Genomic DNA, 17,019 nt, shown 5'->3' on the forward strand with positions numbered 1-17,019 from the left:
CCTCCCCAAACGCCGCGCTCTCATTGGCTGCGGCGGCGCAGGGCGTGTGGCCGGGCGCGGCGCAGGGCGGGCTCGGCGATCGCGGCGGCCGCCTCTCACGGGAGCCTGTGCCCGGCCGGGGCGCGGCGGGAAGGGCCGCGGGGAGGGGCCGGTGCCCGCCGGGGGCGGGGCCTCTGACTGACGGGGCGGGCGGCGCGGGCTCGGGCGGGCTGGCGGGCTGGCGGTGAATCAACAACTCGCAGCGACGTCAAAATAGGTTGAAGTTCGGTGCGGCGGGCAAAGGGCGCTCGGAGGCACGATGAATCCGTTTCTGGGCCTTCTCCTGTTCCTGGCTACGCTCGTCTACTCCTACCTGGAGGCTTTCGTGAAGCTCTTCGTCCCCGCCAGGAGAAAGTCCGTCCGCGGGGAGCTCGTGCTCGTCACGGGCGCCGGCCACGGCGTGGGGAGAGCGACGGCGCTCGAGTTCGCCCGGCGCCACAGCCGGCTGGTGCTGTGGGACATCAACAAGGTAACGGCGCCGCTCCTGGCCCGGCCGGGGCCGCGGGGCTGCCAGCAGCGCACCCCGGGACCCGCATCCGCACCCGCCGCCACCGGCTCCCGCTCCGGGGTTTGGCCCCGCTTGCGCCGGGGGGTGCGGGGCGCCGGGGCCCGCCGCCACCCCGGGCAGCCGCGGGGGGGACGCGGTGCCCGGCCGCTCGGAGCCGGAGCCCGCGGGACCCGCAGGGAGGCGGGCACCCCCGCTCGCCCCTCCGGGCACGGCCGCGCCGCGCACCTGCCGGGCGGTGCTGCCGGCGCCGCTGCGCTGAGCCGGGGCCGAGCCCGCTGCGGGCGGGCGCAGGCACCCTGGGGACGGCTCCGCCGTGAACGTTTACACCGGCCCAGACTCCGCGTTTCGGCTGAACTGGCTGGAACGCCACAAGGGCCGGGCACGTGGCGTGGTCAGGTGCAAACACGCAGAGAATGTCGCGCAGCAGGTGGCAGTGGCTGCGCGGAGGGGTGCGTGGCTGGGAGCAGGGCACAGCAAAGGTGCCTGGCACGGTGGCCCACAAACTCCGGAGGAGTTCATCGTGTCATCCTGAAGCTGCAAAAAAGCTGAACCCCAAAAACTCCCACAACCATACAGACAACCAAAAAAAAGACAAGGGCCCTATAAATAGGGATGATATTATCAATTATTTTCAGTATCCTTTCATGCTACCCATTACAACTAAGACCAGACTATGGAGGGGAGAGACGAGGCATGGCATTAGTCTCCCAGTGTGTAAAGGACCACTGCCCAGCAGTCTTGTCCACGTTAACCAGAATGCTGGGCGGGGGGGGGGGGAAGAAATAAACTTCAAAGTGAGCAAGACCTGGCTTTGGTGCTGGGAAATACATTGCAAGGTGGGTGTAAGCAAGCACTGAAATACAATGCCAAGGGAGGTGGTGGATCCCAAACGTTTTAGGAATGTACATCCTCAAGCCAGCTGCCTTGACAAAGTCCACATTCCTGGCGGCCATCAGTCTTCAGCAGCAGCTGGGGCTGAGTGGAGCTGCCCAGTCACCCACCACAGGGATCTGCACAGCTTCTATCGAGTGCTGAGCTGTTCCAGGCCATTGGTGAACTGGAGCTTTTCATTGCACAGGTCCCCATCGGCATGGTTTCCTGGAACCTGGGGACAAGGCTACAGCAGAGTCACTTCTGCCTGCACTTAGTGGGTTGATATAATGACTTAGGTGAGCTTCTGTAACAACTATGTCAAAAACAGTTCTGGTAAGAAATGCCTCTCAGTTGTGGACTTTGGAGCACACCTCTCGTCTCACACCCAGTCTGTGAATACAGCAATGCACAGGCCCACTTTTTGTATCTTGGGGAGGGGGGGTGGGGGGGGTGTCAGCTGGGCCTGTGGTTTATGAGCCCGGTTTATAGTCACGATGTGCGCCTGCTGGCTGTGAAGTCACCAAGTGCGCCCTTTCAGCAGCCGAGCTACGAGTGCTTCACCAAGGCAAACTCACTCTCGTTGCCACATTCCCTTTCTGACAGTCACTCTACACGGGTCCAAATTTAAGGTTGGAAAACTGGTCCTCCCACGGACCCTGGCTACAGCACTTTCCCTGGGTAGCCAGGAACTATCCAGGGGCTTGGCAGCCGCTAGGCAATCCAGACAAATCCATAGCCTCTAACTGGTCTGCTGTGGTGCCCGAGCAGCAACACACGGGCAGGGTACAGTTGCACACACGTGTCTTTCTTTTCTGCCTCGTACAGCATGGCGTTGAGGACACGGCAGCAGAATGTGAAAGGCTGGGAGCCACTGTTCAAGCCTTTGTGGTGGACTGCAGCAAAAGGGAGGAAATCTACAGCGCTGCAGAGAAGGTAGGGGAGCAGGGGCACGTCCAAAGGCTTACCCAGAGCTGCTTGATTTTCAGAAAAGTCAGGAAAACAAGAAAAGAGGTCTTGTATGCAAACCGTGCCAGCCCTTGTAATCTTCCCATTTCTTGCGGCTTTCTGTACAAAGAGTGAAGTAACACTTTGAGATTGCAGGCCGTCTCATCCTCTTGTGAGGCTCTGGCGTATTGCACCTCATTGCAGAGTTTGCTCCTTAGACTTCCAGCCCCTGAAGAAACTTCTGCCTTCTAGTTTCTTGAACAGCACGCAGGCAACGCTGGGGACCTATGAAACACTTCACTGTCGAGGATATGGCCCAGCTGGTTCAGAACAGTCTGCCTGTCCATAGTCCCAGCTGTGAGTACACAGAGCATACTGTGCCTGTGGGCAATGCCTGGAAGGCTACAAATACCAACAGTAATTAAGGGACAAGCATCAGCTCTAAACCAGGTGTCATGGTACCACTGCACAGTACCTACCACGTTGGGAAACGTGGCGCAATCTTTCTCTCGCTCTCCCTAGAAGAAATGACACTAAGGGTTAAATTAATTGTCATTTGTCTTCCTCAGCCTTGCATGTTTTTGACAGTGAATGACCCGCACATTTCTGGGTTCTTTTCTGTCCAAAAGGTGAAAAAGGACATTGGGGATGTCTCCATCCTCGTGAATAACGCTGGTGTGATCACAACTGCCGACCTGCTCTCGACTCAGGACCACCAGATTGAAAGAATGTTTGAAGTCAACATTCTTGCTCACATGTGGGTAAGGGCCACTACCAGCTTCCTATCTATAGTTTTTTGGGAGCGTTGTTCAGGAGGCATATTTAGACTCTTTTCAGCTACCAGTGAATTACAAAAGCATCTTTCGGAAGCGTATAGCACAGGGGCACCCAGCTAGACTGACTGTTGGGAAACTTGACTAACCTCCTGCTGCTCTGAGCCCGGCCCAGTGTTTTCATTCTCTCTTTTCTCTGTGTGAGCCACCCGGTGACGGCCTCATCTGCAGCAGCATGGGTTGGTCTCTGTCAGAGGTGTGTTAGGGTTCCTCTTTGCATCAGGTGGTTTGGGCACCTGCAGCTGAGCTCCGAGATCCTGCAGGTGGAAGGTACACAGCTGAAAAATACAAAGCAATGTTTTTATCAGCTGACCTGCACAAAGGGCAGCCAGCACATGGCCCAAATGGCCAGTAAGCTGCAGGGCACAGCCAGGCCTGGACCTTCCCTGACTGCACCCAGCAGCCAGGCTCATCTCCCCGAGTGCTCCTCCCTGCGCGGTTTGTACCTTGCTGTGTCACCACCTTCCCTCCCGGGTCCTCAGCATGCCCACAGCTGACCCCTGAGGTAGGGCACATGCCCACAGGGGTTACAGAGTCGGACGGTTTCAGCCCTTAAGGACTCCTTGTTTGTGGCAAAGGAAAGAGAAGCTACAGGTTGGCAAGTGTTGTATTCGCTGTGCTGGGGTGAGACACTGGCAGCATTGCTGCTGACACCTGAAACCTAGAAAGCAGCCTAGGAAAGATGTGCAAATCAGCTCCTGTTTATAGCAGAGTTCCTGAAACATTCCGGCTTGGAAAACAGGTTCCCAGTTGTGCCAGCTGAACGGAGAACAGGTGTCTCTGTGGCTGTCAGAATCAGAGTGCTGTGCAGCACATAGCATTAATTGCTTTCTTAATCATAGTCAGGGTCGGTGCTGAATATGCCTAACAAAACATTGTTCTTTTCCACCTTTCCCTCCCCCCCCCTGCATTTTTGCCTCTTGGTTTAAATGACTTTCAAGACCACGAGAGCTTTTCTGCCAGCCATGATGAACAACAACCATGGTCACATTGTCACGGTGGCTTCGGCAGCAGGTCATTTTGTGACTTCTTTCATGGTGGCTTATTGGTAAGTGATTTTAAAATCAGCTCTCTTCATGTTATTTTTAATTGCGTCTTCCCCATCAGTAAGCACAGTGCACCCCAAACCATCTTGCCACTGGGTGTGGTACGTCCAAAGACCCTGCTGAGGAGGAAGGAAGCACACCAGCCAGCACTTAAGGATGCCTGGAGGTTCTGCCCGATTTGCTCATTAGGTCTGACTGAATCAGGAGCAATCGTGTAGGAACAGTCACGAGACACACCAGCTAATGAAAGCTTCTCCTTTTTTCCCTCCCTCACCGATGCAGACTTTTGCTTAGCAAAAAAGGTATCCTCTTCCCTTCTCCTTCTTGGAAAACAGTGCTCCTGTGAGTTCTTGTAGTGTTGTGAAGTAAAACCCTAGTATGTAGATTTTGATCTTTCTGCTGTTGTGGCTGTGACGGTAGTGTACAGAAATGCTTCTGCCATCATGACCTAAGGTTAATTTCTGACTCTAAAATTACCTGCCAGAAGGTAGAAGACGTAATTATACTGTGTTGTGAGCAACCTCACTGATGGAACTGAGAGGTCAATAGAGGTCGATACGCGGCCTGTTTCTACTAGAAGCACTTGAGTCCTGATGCGTGAACAGAAACACTGTTAGACTGCACAGCAATTCTGCGTGCCACCTAGAGCAGCTCCAGGCAGAGCAATCTTCTCCTGGGAATACGCGTTCTTACAGAGTCACTCACCGTTTGCAATGGGAGAGCTCCTGAGCCCGGGATTTTACTGGGATTACACTGTCCAAATCAATAGCAGTCAATACACCGATCCTCTGGCTCTGCTTTCTTTTGGAGTTGGCTTATACTCCTGGCCTGCACCAATTTCTGTGGCAGTATGTTCCTCAATTTTTGCACATGTAATACTTTGTTCCATTTCAAAACTCACACGCGACTGTCACAAGATGCTCCTGTGTGGTACAAGAAGCAGTAGAGGGTTGTTCTCTATTTCTGCTCTGCCCATCCTGCTGAAGTGTACAGACTCTGGGTGCGTTCCTTCTGAGAATCTTCTTACATGGGAAAATGGGCAAGTCCATAGATTGATGCACATTAGCTATCATTTTCTAAGAATTCCTGACATTTGTCTTGTCTGTTCACCACTGAGGCAACTTCTTCTGAAAGATGCCCACTCTGCATTCCAGAACTACTTCCCCAAGCAGCAGTATCTAATGCAGCACTACCCTCTGGCACAGGGAAAGTTAGAACTATCCCCTGCCCTGTCTGTCCGCTGGATTACATTTTCTTGCCTCCTATTTGCAGTTGTAGAAAGCTAGAAACAGTATTTCTGCCTTCTCAATTGTGCTTTTCCCTTCCCACAGTTCAAGCAAGTTTGCTGCAGTTGGATTTCATAAAGCTCTGACAGAGGAGCTATCTACCCTGGGAAAGGATGGAATCAAAACTACATGTCTTTGTCCCGTGTTTATAAACACGGGCTTTGTCAAAAACCCCAGTACAAGGTAACTACCAGAACTCTGCCTCCCTGTCCTTCCTTCTCTGCATCAAGGCACTACATATTAGCCCCAGCTGTAGACCTTGCTTTCCAGCTGACTGTATGAAGCTGGAGATAAACGTTTGTATAGCACCAGCTAAGGAAAATGTGCGCTGCCAGTTCACATGCATAACGGTTGCATTTGAATTACCTGAGTTTGTGCGTATTTGAAGCACTCTACATTAGCTAGTACTGCCCCTGTTGTACCGCTGTAGCTCTTACACGTATGTGTTCTTGTCTAGGCTTGGAAAGATTCTGGAGGTTGACGAAGTTGTAGAGGCCCTGATGGAAGGAATACTGACCAACCAGAAAATGGTTTTTGTCCCATCAAATCAACGTCTTGGTTTACTTTTTGAAAGGCAAGTAGAAAAGAAAAAACTAAGAAAAACCACCCCCACCTGTATCAAATATAACTTGCTGAGTGTACAACCCTCAAACTTGCATCATCTGATTAAAGATAAAGTTTTATTTTAGAACACATCACAGGGTACTCACATAGTTCACAGCTTCTTTCTAATGACCATCAGCGTACACCATTCACAGAAAGATTTTGTTGAATTTTCTCATAGGTCATTATGATCTACTTTTTGCAGCTAACTGTTCTCAGTGGAGAACTCGAGCACTCTACAGACTGACAGGGAGGGAGGGGGGGAACAAGAGAACACTTTTTTTTTTTTTTTTTTTCCACAGAATGCAATTTCCGTTTTGCCTGCAAACAATGCTTTCTCTGAAACAGCAGCCTCAGAGAAGTTCCAGACAGAGCTGAGGACCTGCTGCTAATTAGTGTTTGTTTCTTCATGTCAACGTCACAGAGGCTGGGAAAATTGCTTTAAGTGGGCTCTATTGCTTCTCTCTGCCACATAAAGCAAGATTTGTGCTCTCACACGTATTTACTATCCAGGGAGACTGCTCTGCTGAGGAGACATGTTTACCAGAGCTCAGGTTCCAAACCTGTAATTCACATCAGAACAACTAAATTAAGTTTTCTGTTAACTTCCACAGTATCTCATTAAACAATTGGCAATTTGTTTGTGAACAAACTTAGGTCTAACCCCAAAATTTTTTTTTATCAGGTGGTGTGAAGATGTTTGGGGGGGTTTCCATTCTACCCAGGAATTTCCCCAATTAACCAGATGAGGTTTTGAAATCAAAGAGAAAGCAAATGCACATATCAATATTCAATATTAAACCTTCCTAGATCCTGCAGTAATATTGCATTCTAAATCATGTCCAGTACGTACCTGTCCTGGAAGTGTCATACAAGGAAATGGGTGGGACTGGAATTAAACTAGAAAGAGACTGATGAGGGCTACGCATTCTCTGGAAATAATGGCCAGGTTAAGGCTTTGTCTCAGTCTTTGTGTGTGCATGCATTCTGCTCCCAGACCAGCTCTTCCCTCACCTGCAGTGCCACTTTTCCCTGTAATTTAAGTTCCTTATGCCAGATTTAATGTCACATTATTATCTCTTTCAGGTTGTTTCCAGAACGTGCCCTGGATCTTCTGAAAAAGATGACTGATATCAAGTTTGATGCAGTTGTTGGGCAGAGAAGCACCCAGTGAAAAGCAAAACTTGATTCTCATTTCCTAGTGGCATGAGTGAAACCCAAATATGTGCTGAGCGTAGCTCAGCTGGTTTGATTCAGAGCAGAACTAAGACAGATGCTTCCAGGCCATTTCCAAGCACAGCTAAGGGTTTATCCCACACCTGCAGTAGGGACATACCTGCGTAACATGAAGTGTTAATAAAGCAGAGATGCAGCTCTAGAAGTCTAAAGGGCTGCTTTGGCTGTGTGTGTTGCATCGCCTCGATCTCCAAGTGCTGAGGCAGGTGGGGATTCTCTCAAAGCCCATCTCTGAGACAGCACCACTGTCTACTTGAGCACAAAGGGATTGCCTGCAACTATGTTCGTATGGCCTCATCCCTGAGCAAAAGCATCTTGGAGGAAGCAATTTATAGAGGAGGTGGGTGGCCTGTTTCACCTCAATTCACCTTTTTAAATTTTAAAAAATGTGCTCTAATGAACGTTCAAGAGTTTCATGTGCTTTGTAGCGAGTACCTGAAATAATACAGCCTCGTTTGTAGCGCAATACCCAATTACACTGATTATCAATTATGCATTTACACCATCAGCATTCCTTATTCCAAATAAATACAGTTCTTTAACCCAAAGGTGTCTCTCAACAATGAAAGTGGCAACCAGGTCCAAGGAAGGACAGTGGAGCAGGTGCCACAATGGTGAAGGGGTCAGGCAGAATCTGCCGACAGCCAGGCCAGGCCGCAGGGACGAGGCAGGTCCCCGGTCACACCGGCAAACCACATCGGGATCAGTGAGGCGCAGGGCCAGGCATGGCACGCCGGCAGCGCAGCCCGTGCGGGTGGCAGGTGGCCAGGGGGCAGACAGTGCATGGGGGAAGGTTCCACCTGAGCCACCTCACAGCTGCTCATCACATGCTCTGACAGGGCCCACCCCGACCAGCAGGTTAGGCCCCCAAAGGTCTTTGGCCTGTGGTACAAGAGAACAGCACCTGGTGACACACGGGTCAAAGACCCCTTCAGAGCACAGATTATCTTTCCACCTACTTGTGCAACGCCTGACTGTGCCAGGCCCTTGCTGGCTCACAGCCACGTGAGGGAGGCCTCAACATGCTGCTGGAAACAGGTGGCTTCCAGCAGAATCCATCCCACTCACCTGAGCATTTCATGTTGTTCTGTAAACTGAGGTTCTTCAAAAAAGGGAAAGCCTTCTTAGGTGGCAACAGGTAGGAGTTCATGCTGCTGGCAGTCCAGACGGCACAAAAATGGTTCCTTTGTGCACATGAAACAGGACATTCAGGTGTGTCAATGCACAAGTTCCCAGCTTGGGATCTTCTGCTTCTCAGTGCAAAGATTCCTGTAGCCAAGATAGGAAAAGAAAGAAGGGGTTTGCAAAATTCAGGGCATTAAAAGAATTATTTAAAGCTATTAAAGAATATTAGAAATGTTTTTTTATTTAAATCCAAGACCCTCCAAACCCCAAGACATTTGAGAAGCATGCTGAGAGTCCTGAAGTATAAAGGAGGCCAATCTGGATGCATGTTCAGTAACTTATTTTGTAAATCTGTTTTGCCTGCCTCAGAGGCATCCACCGAATCCAAGAACAGTGATTTAAAATCTTGTGTCGAATTACGTTCTTTTTTTTGGTGCTGCTTCTGTTTGAGCTTCATGTTCAGCTCCTGCTAAGAGGACAGGCCCGTCACAACTCAGAGCCTCCTCTCCACATTGACTGAGACTGCAAGTTTTCTGCTTGGCATAAACAGACACAAAAGGAAGGATTTAAGCCTTCTCCTCCTGAACACCAGTGACAGAATTGAATCACCAAGCCTCCCAGGCTCCTCAGTTCTCTTTCTGGCCACAATAGAGAACTGAAGCTCATCCCAAAGTCTGGTCATTATGGGTGCCTAGCAGGAGCCAATGCAAGCAAGCTTCACATAGGCACCTACATCTAAGGACCAAATTTGAAAAGCAATACTTCACACCTGGCTTAGGACACATCATGAGCCAGGTTAGTGATTCCAGCCTCATGCTCTGCCTCCCTCTGAGGCATCTCTTGGAGTCGGTGCTTCCCCGCCTCATGCATTTTGGCCACGGCACTGACTGGAGCCCTGTGCCAGGAAAATAACAGCACCGCTGAGCTGTGTAATTAGGGTCTGGCCCAAACACTGATGTGTTAATTAAGAACAGAATTAAGTTCCAAGAGAAAATTAGGAAGTGCTTAGCTCTGAATGTCTTCACTGCAGTCAACCCAGACTCCTCCACGCAAGTGCAGCTAGAGCACTGGGACATGAGCTAGAGGTCTGTGGAGCTCCTTCCCCAGCTCATCCAGCTGTTTCACTTTCAGAAAGTACAGGAGTGTGACCCCTCCCAGGGATTTTATGTACCAGGCACACTATGTATTCCCTGATCTGCTCCACCCAGCATGCAGATGCCACTGCTCTGTCTGCCCTGCTAGCTGACAGAGGCTCTCTTTCCCAGCACAGGAGGCATGAAAAAGAACTACCGGTAACACAAACCCTATAGCTGTTTTTGTGAGCTGTATGGCCAGACGCCACACTTGTGCACTGTTTTGCAGTCACTCATACTGTTGAAGTGTTAGCATGCTTCCTGGCATAGTTTTGGCCCATAACTGTGTCTGGAAGCACATGCTTTGGCATAGTCTGGGGGCAGTGCATTCCCACGTACAGAGCTGCTGGGCAGGCAGCGTGAGTGAGACCTTCCTCTTTGTAAGAGGAGAGGAAGCCTTCTGAGGACACCATCCAAACCAACACTGAATAAAACAAAGGAGCAGCTGTGATACTTTCCCTTTGTCCACTATATATGTGGACCTGACTGGTCTGAAATTTGAGAGGCTCGTTATTAGAGGAAAGAACATTTAAAACAATATTTAATGAAAATATTTAACATTCATAATTTCTGTCTTCATCATGATTGGTAAAAGTTTCAAGAGTATATAAGTGGCTTCAGCTCATCTCAGTCACATGGAGTCTTACTGAATTTGTAATGGCATGGATTAAAGCTCCCCACAGCACTGCAGCCTGATGTGTCTCTTTAGCAAAGTCTAAGAGTATTTCTTCCTTGGAGACTGGCTCTGGCTGCATTTTTGCTAAGTCTTTGAATCCTACTCAGAATGTTGAGTATAGTCCCAAATTGTGTTTCTTGTTACAAACCTAGGGCACTTAAAAGTGAAAATCACAGCTGTACATCTTATTGCTACTGTCTGCTAGCACCGAGGCCTCAGCCTTATGACCGGGGCAACACTCACAATATTTTAATGCTTGCAGACAATGACAGTATGCAATTTTAGGCAGCATTTCAGAACATGGATTTCCAAATGCACAGAACTTCTTGAACCCAGCAGTTCAGTGAAAGGGGTTTTTGTTCTGTTGTGGGGGTTTTTTTTCCCCCTACTTTTCCACTGAAATACAGTATCTGAGATCACTGGCTGTTTACTGTGTTGCAAAACTGTCTCCAAAATTCCATTCTGAATCAATTTTTTGGTATTCTAAACCTCTGAGATTCTTTCATTCTGCACCTAGTATCTGGCCATGCATTTTGCCCTTTTCCAAACAGGTGTCTTGCTTTCTGTACTTACAGAATGTTTGGTTTGAGCTTGCCACTAAGAGGATCGCAGTTTTACTGCAAAACCTCTTTTAGAGTATGAATAAGCTTACATGAACAAGCCAGGTGTTACTAGGAGTAAACATGCTCCCATGCAAACTATTTCCCCTCTGTGTTCTCAGCCTTTCAATGTTCACAACTGTTAGATGATAATTTTCCAAAACATCACAAAATGTTTTTCAAGAAACATTCCAGTTAAACAGATGCTCCAACAGGAAGATATGCTTATTGCTCAAAAATAATCCAGTGACCATAGCAACTGTGTTTTTATATAAAGGTATTCCATGCACTCATGTTCACTAGTACCTACCAGTTTGCTAATCACAAAGTAATCTCTAATGGAAAAAAAACCCAAACACTGAGCAGGAACTCGTACTAAACTTTTGATGACCACATAGCTTTGATGATTAAATGCTGCTGGTTTCTTTGAAGAGTTAACCTGGAATATAGTACCTAGGAATTTGTTCAAGCCTTATAGCACTGACACGTGTACTCTAAGAGAGATGAAAAACTGAAGATCATTTAATAACTGTTCTTAATATTATGTGGAGGTGGTGGTCTGCATTTACCCTCATCTAGTGATTTCTGTATAGTTACACTAAAATTATACAGGCAAAAGACAGGATTCAAGCCTTTCTGGTATGAAAAAGAGTGAGGGGAGAAAAAATAATTATCTGGAGCTCAGTTCTCAAAGACCTTAAAGCATACACATGTAGTTAACACCAGTTAACAGGCTTTGAGAACTGAGCTCCAGATAAATATTTTTTCTCCCCTCACTCTTTTTCATACCAGAAAGGCTTGAATCCTGTCTTCTGGTTCTGGCTATACCACCTAATTATCAGTGTTACCTTCCCAGCTAAACACTTTGTTCATATGGCACATTTCCACTTCTGTCCTCCTTTCTCTCCTTGACATAAAATGGTATCAAGAGCCCTTTTAAACACAAGCACAATTCCAAGGGGATTTTAATGAGTTTGTCTGGGAAGAGGCTACACCAAGATTTACCACAAGCAAAGTAATACGGTACAAAAAAAGATAAAACATTTTAGGTTAACTGGCTATTTCCTTGGAAGTACCCTTTTAGGTAACTCAGAGCTACACGTCAGTTCCTGTGAATGTAATGAATAATTTCAGCCAAAAAAAAAAAAAAATTGAGGAAGATAAATTGAGCTAAGTTTACTTTATCAGAGGAAAAATAAATGCAAATATATATATATTTTAAATTAAGTCACCATGACAAAATATGTGGTTTCCATCGTTTTTCTTTATGGAAAAGAAAACCTTTACTCTGGGATAGGATGATGCAGATCCTGCTTCACAAAGGCTGTGCATTTCATATATACAGGCCAGTTGTTTGGTATATAACAGATACCTTTTCGGCCAAGGAAGTTCTGCCTGGGCCACACAGCTAACATCAGCCACAGGACACATCAGGATCCCACTGTGCCAGTTTAAAATAACACTTTTAATAACTGTTTCTCATTTTAGCAAGTTTAAAAGAGTACAGGTGCAGTAAGAATATTCTACTGAGCATGAACTAAACTTTATTCCTCACAAGGACAAAGAATGTAAGAGCAAAACCAACCTGATGCTAACAGAAGCACAGTTACAGCTAACGCAGTTACATTGCTCCTGAGATTCAACTGAGTATCTCTGCACAGGACTGTGGAGATACTTTGTAAAGGATACTCCTTTTATATCTGTTAATTGTAATGGATATAACATCAGGAATGAGTGTCTAAGAATCATTTAAAAAAGCAGCATTTCATGAACGTGCTTTATACTGACTGCTTATATGTTCATTTCCTAGATAAAGAATTCCTGACCCACAAGAATTATTTTGTTCCTAATCCATATGGTTAATCAGTAACCAACTCAGGGACAGGAGTGGCTGCAGCTCTGGCTGCTCAGGAGCAAAGAACAGATAAAAAGGAAGGAATGGCAGCATGTGCCAAATGGGTGTATTCTCCTTTAGCAGGATGATCTAAGGCCATGTATACCCCAAGCCTACCGATAACAAAGCAGCAGCACAGATTTTTCAGATAGTTATTTTTCAAGCCATGGATTGATTTAATCTTACCCTGTCACACAACACTTTATATCTGCAGCCCCAGAAGTCATGAAACTTAGTATGCTCCATACACAGTTACATTAAGCACAGATCAGATCCTCTCAAGTTCTTAAACATAATATGGGTCATAGACAACCAAATCCTAAAGCATGATCCTCAAAATTCTGAAGGCAGTTTTAGATAATGCCTGTGTTGTGCAATGCTGAGCTCCCTCAGTGCTAGCTCAAAGGCACTGAGAAAGAGATGTTTTGCATATATATAGATAGCTCCAAGCTTAGCTGCTACCTTGGAGCCCGGCTGTGTTAGTGCAGCTCTGTAGTAATGTGTTTGGGAAAGTGATTGTTCTTCATTCAGCAGCTAACTCGAGGATCTCTGGATGATGCCAAGGGACACAGTGCAAACCTACGCTCCCTGCGTGACACCTTGGCAAGATACAATTACAAGGCATTCAGCCTCTATCCAAAGCCTTCTCAAGGTAGGTGTTTGTGGTCCTGCAGGATCTCACCCTGTAGGCATATGTGGCACATACTGATTTAGCTGAGCTTAGCACACAAAGCCACCATCACTCAACACCCAAAGACCCTTTTCATCCATGCTTCTGTCCTGTCTCTGAGCTGTCAGGTCATGATTTCTCTTTTGGATCAAGTGAACTGCATTTCCCCCCTGAAGAGTAACACTGAAGAAAACAAAAAAATCAGCTATTTAAACTTTCATAGTTGGCTCTTTAGTCATATATCTGTTTATTTCTCTCTCTGTTCTTTGAGAATTCTTACTATCAGGGAATCAAATTACTTTAAAATTATTTTTTTCAGAGGGTACTCCTGTTCTCAAATATCCCTGCTTGATAAAAGTGTCTATCCCTTGCCTGACTGGACACAGTTGGAAACCATTTCTTAGTTTGTTAGCATTAATCCTGGATACAATATGTTTAAAAATAGCAGAAAAATACAGGACAATAAATGACAGTTTTAAGAACCTGTTGCGTTTCTCAGTATAGTAAGTCAGCATTTACAGCAAGGAGATAAACTATTGAAGTCTTACAAATCCCTTAAAGCCAACCAACCAAGTAGCTTAGCAACCATCCAGGCTTTATTCTTTTGTTGTAGATTACTTAAAATGATCATTAATCCTGCTACGAAACTTCTAATTCCATAGTCTCTACATTGCCTAACTTCAGACACAGTTCAAAGCTTGGGAGTCTGAGGCCCCTTTCACTACTAATATGTCTTTTGTGTTCTTAAATTACTGTTGCAGAGCTAAGGAGATGGCTGCACAAACTTAATTAAATACATTAGGAGACTAATCAGATTTCAATTTCCTAAAATGTAATTCCTGAACAGTGCAATTTTATATTAACTGCATTTTCTAGAAGAAGTTTTCTGATTCTACAATTGCTAATCCAATGAGCCAGTGTAGTTTTAAACTAAAGTCTTTAAAAGAACCCAATCACATAAGTTATTTTATATTTACTAAGAGAACAGAGGAAAAGTATTTACCAGAATAGTCACAAAGAAATCTAGCCTCAGTGTCTCTCCACACTTAGGAAAAGGTAACCTCTTGCTGTCATCAGAAATTACACTCCATACATGTAAATCACTACTTGCAAGGACTTGGTAGATATATGTATCTGAGGGAAGGAGGGGAGTACCGTGCCAAAACCCCCAATGGCAGCAAAACTGAACAATGGCATCTTTGTGGGTTAAAGGCCTGATCAAACCATTACTGAAGTCAAAGGGACTTTTTGGTGGTTTCCAGGGGTGTTGGATGAGCGCCACAATACATTACAAGCAGTATCACTAACTCAAAACCAGAAATAAGAGCACAAAGGCATTAGTTTCTTATTTAGAATAGCTGTCTGCCCACTGATTCCTCCCACCTTTTAACAGAACAGAGTGATGACCTTGCTCCAATCCGGGGCACTCATCTCAGGAAGCTGGGAGGAAAGATTTCCTACAACTTCTTAAGCGTCCAGAAGTTGTAGGAAGTTAAACCTTGAAGAGAATCAATCTGGGGAAGTAAAGCAGCTGCCAGGCTGGACAATGTGGACATACGATGTAGAAACTATGAGGCCAATAAAGAATAACAGTGTGCAATACAACAGAACGCAAAGAGAAAACTGCAAAACACAAAGCTCTGACGAACTTGTTGCCATCAGACCATCAGCTGTGTGCCTGTGGCTCCTGAGGCCTGCTGAAAAGCACTCTTCTTGACCCTCTGACCAAGAACTCAATCTGTATGGGTCAATCTGTCTGATCACAACCTTCTGGAAATTTCTCATGGCCAGCAGTGTCTCTGCCATGCACATACAGGTTAGTAGCTTTCAAACACATGGATGGATTTAGGGAGGATGGCTTGGTTTTTTGTATTCAGAAAAATAGCCACTAAGGGACTGCTGAATTGGAATTTTCTGAGGGGTGTTTATGCAAAACCTAAAATGTTTTTGGCTGATCAAAACTAGTGCACTCTGGGCAGTTCAGCACATCATGTAATCATTTCAGCTGTTTGCTAATGAATTGTCACCACCTCTGAACTCAATTAAATACATGGCAGGGTGATAGGGAATAACAATGCAAACACATTAAATAGTTATATTTTACATAATAATGATTATCCCCATTTTCCCATGGATAGTGTTCTGGTTCTGTGTCAAACAGACCAGCTCAAATAGCAGTGTTTAGCTAGACATTCTTCCCTTTAAAAACTCCAAAATAAATGTGCATCTCCTCCTAAGCATAGTATGTGTGTATTCAGTGTAGAACTATAAACTTCCAGCCACTCATTCTCAGATAAGCATGGATTTATGAAACACTTTTCCTGCTTTTCAGCAGAATTGTGCTGTATTCAGGAAAAAAAGGAAATCCTAGAATTATTATGCACATCTATAGAGGTGAACCTGACATGCAGCATGAGAGTCCAGCTTTCAACTCTGCAGTATGTAACCGGAAAAACTATTGAGCTATTTAGCTGTGGGGCTGGAGGTGGAGGGCACTTTCAGTTGGCTATAGTGGTGCTTGCTTTTGTCCAAAGCAGTTATTTAAGCAGACTCCATACTTCCCAGGACATGTATTTCTTTAATAAGGTCTTTCTTCAATTCCAACAGTCTGTAAAACGTTCCTAGCCAACTCTCTTAACGTTCTCAACTCAAGCTTTAAGCAAAATGGGATCAAGACTTATCTTTACTGCTCCACAGGCAGAGAGACTACAGAGACAGAAACAAACCTGGGGGGAAAGCGTGTAATAGGGAAATGTATTCCTACACTGAAGGGGGTGTATGGCAGCACTGTGCAAGACAGGTAATTACATACTGCACAGGCCAGAGCTGGTGGACAGGTGCGGAGGAAAGAGCTGGTACAGCCTTTTCCCTGCTCTCTCTGAACTCATGAAGAATAGCTCCTCCAAAACCTGTAGTGGGATCACTATGATCTGTATTACCTAGGAGATTGCACTAGGTCTGATTTTGGGGGACAGGATGATGGTATTACTCAGGAATTATGCTGCCTTCCCATTGAAGGGCAGTTCTTTAAAGTGCCAAGAGTAAAGCAGGTAAGTTTTGGTACATGGCATTGAAACAGAAAAGGGAAATACAGTTATGAGTGAATACCAAGCCAAGAGATTCATTTTCGCTGTGAAACTGTCCTGGAATAGATACCTAGCATGTGCTCCAGCAGCACCTTCAGTTATGTGCAAATTTTGGCAGTGGTTTTGTTTGTTTTGTTTTTTTTTTTAAATTGGCCTGGAAAATATTTTTTCACAGAAACCACTCCCTAATGGAAAAAGAATAGCTGAAGTAACAGACCAACTACAGCAAGAAGAGCAACTATTCTCACAGGCCGTTTGATAAACGAGAGGAGCTGCCGCAGGATTAGCCACCCTGCACTGCCACCAGCTCTTGCTGACCTCTGCGGGTCTCTGTCGGAGAAGACGAAGGCAAAGCGTGGCCAGAGCAACTCAAGCCAGCAACACATCAGAGCACGGCCCTGGAGCAGCAGCAGCTGCTTCGTGCAGCCGCCATCCACTGCCTGAGCCACCACAAACTGCTGCTGGCC

At 46.3% G+C, this 17,019-nt stretch overlaps 1 protein-coding gene across 1 annotated transcript; it reads left to right on the forward strand.

The window, feature by feature from the left end:
• Positions 1-208: 208 nt before the first annotated feature.
• On the forward strand, positions 209-7,917 carry LOC121083118 (estradiol 17-beta-dehydrogenase 11-like). The gene is made up of 7 exons (XM_040583102.1): positions 209-508; positions 2,246-2,353; positions 2,995-3,126; positions 4,140-4,246; positions 5,576-5,713; positions 5,988-6,104; positions 7,220-7,917. Exons 1-7 carry the CDS (start codon positions 299-301, stop codon positions 7,305-7,307), a joined length of 900 nt encoding a protein of 299 aa, XP_040439036.1. The 5' UTR covers positions 209-298; the 3' UTR covers positions 7,308-7,917.
• Positions 7,918-17,019: the final 9,102 nt, after the last annotated feature.

This window comes from Falco naumanni, chromosome 1, assembly GCF_017639655.2.
Source record: "Falco naumanni isolate bFalNau1 chromosome 1, bFalNau1.pat, whole genome shotgun sequence".
Lineage (NCBI taxonomy): Eukaryota > Metazoa > Chordata > Aves > Falconiformes > Falconidae > Falco > Falco naumanni.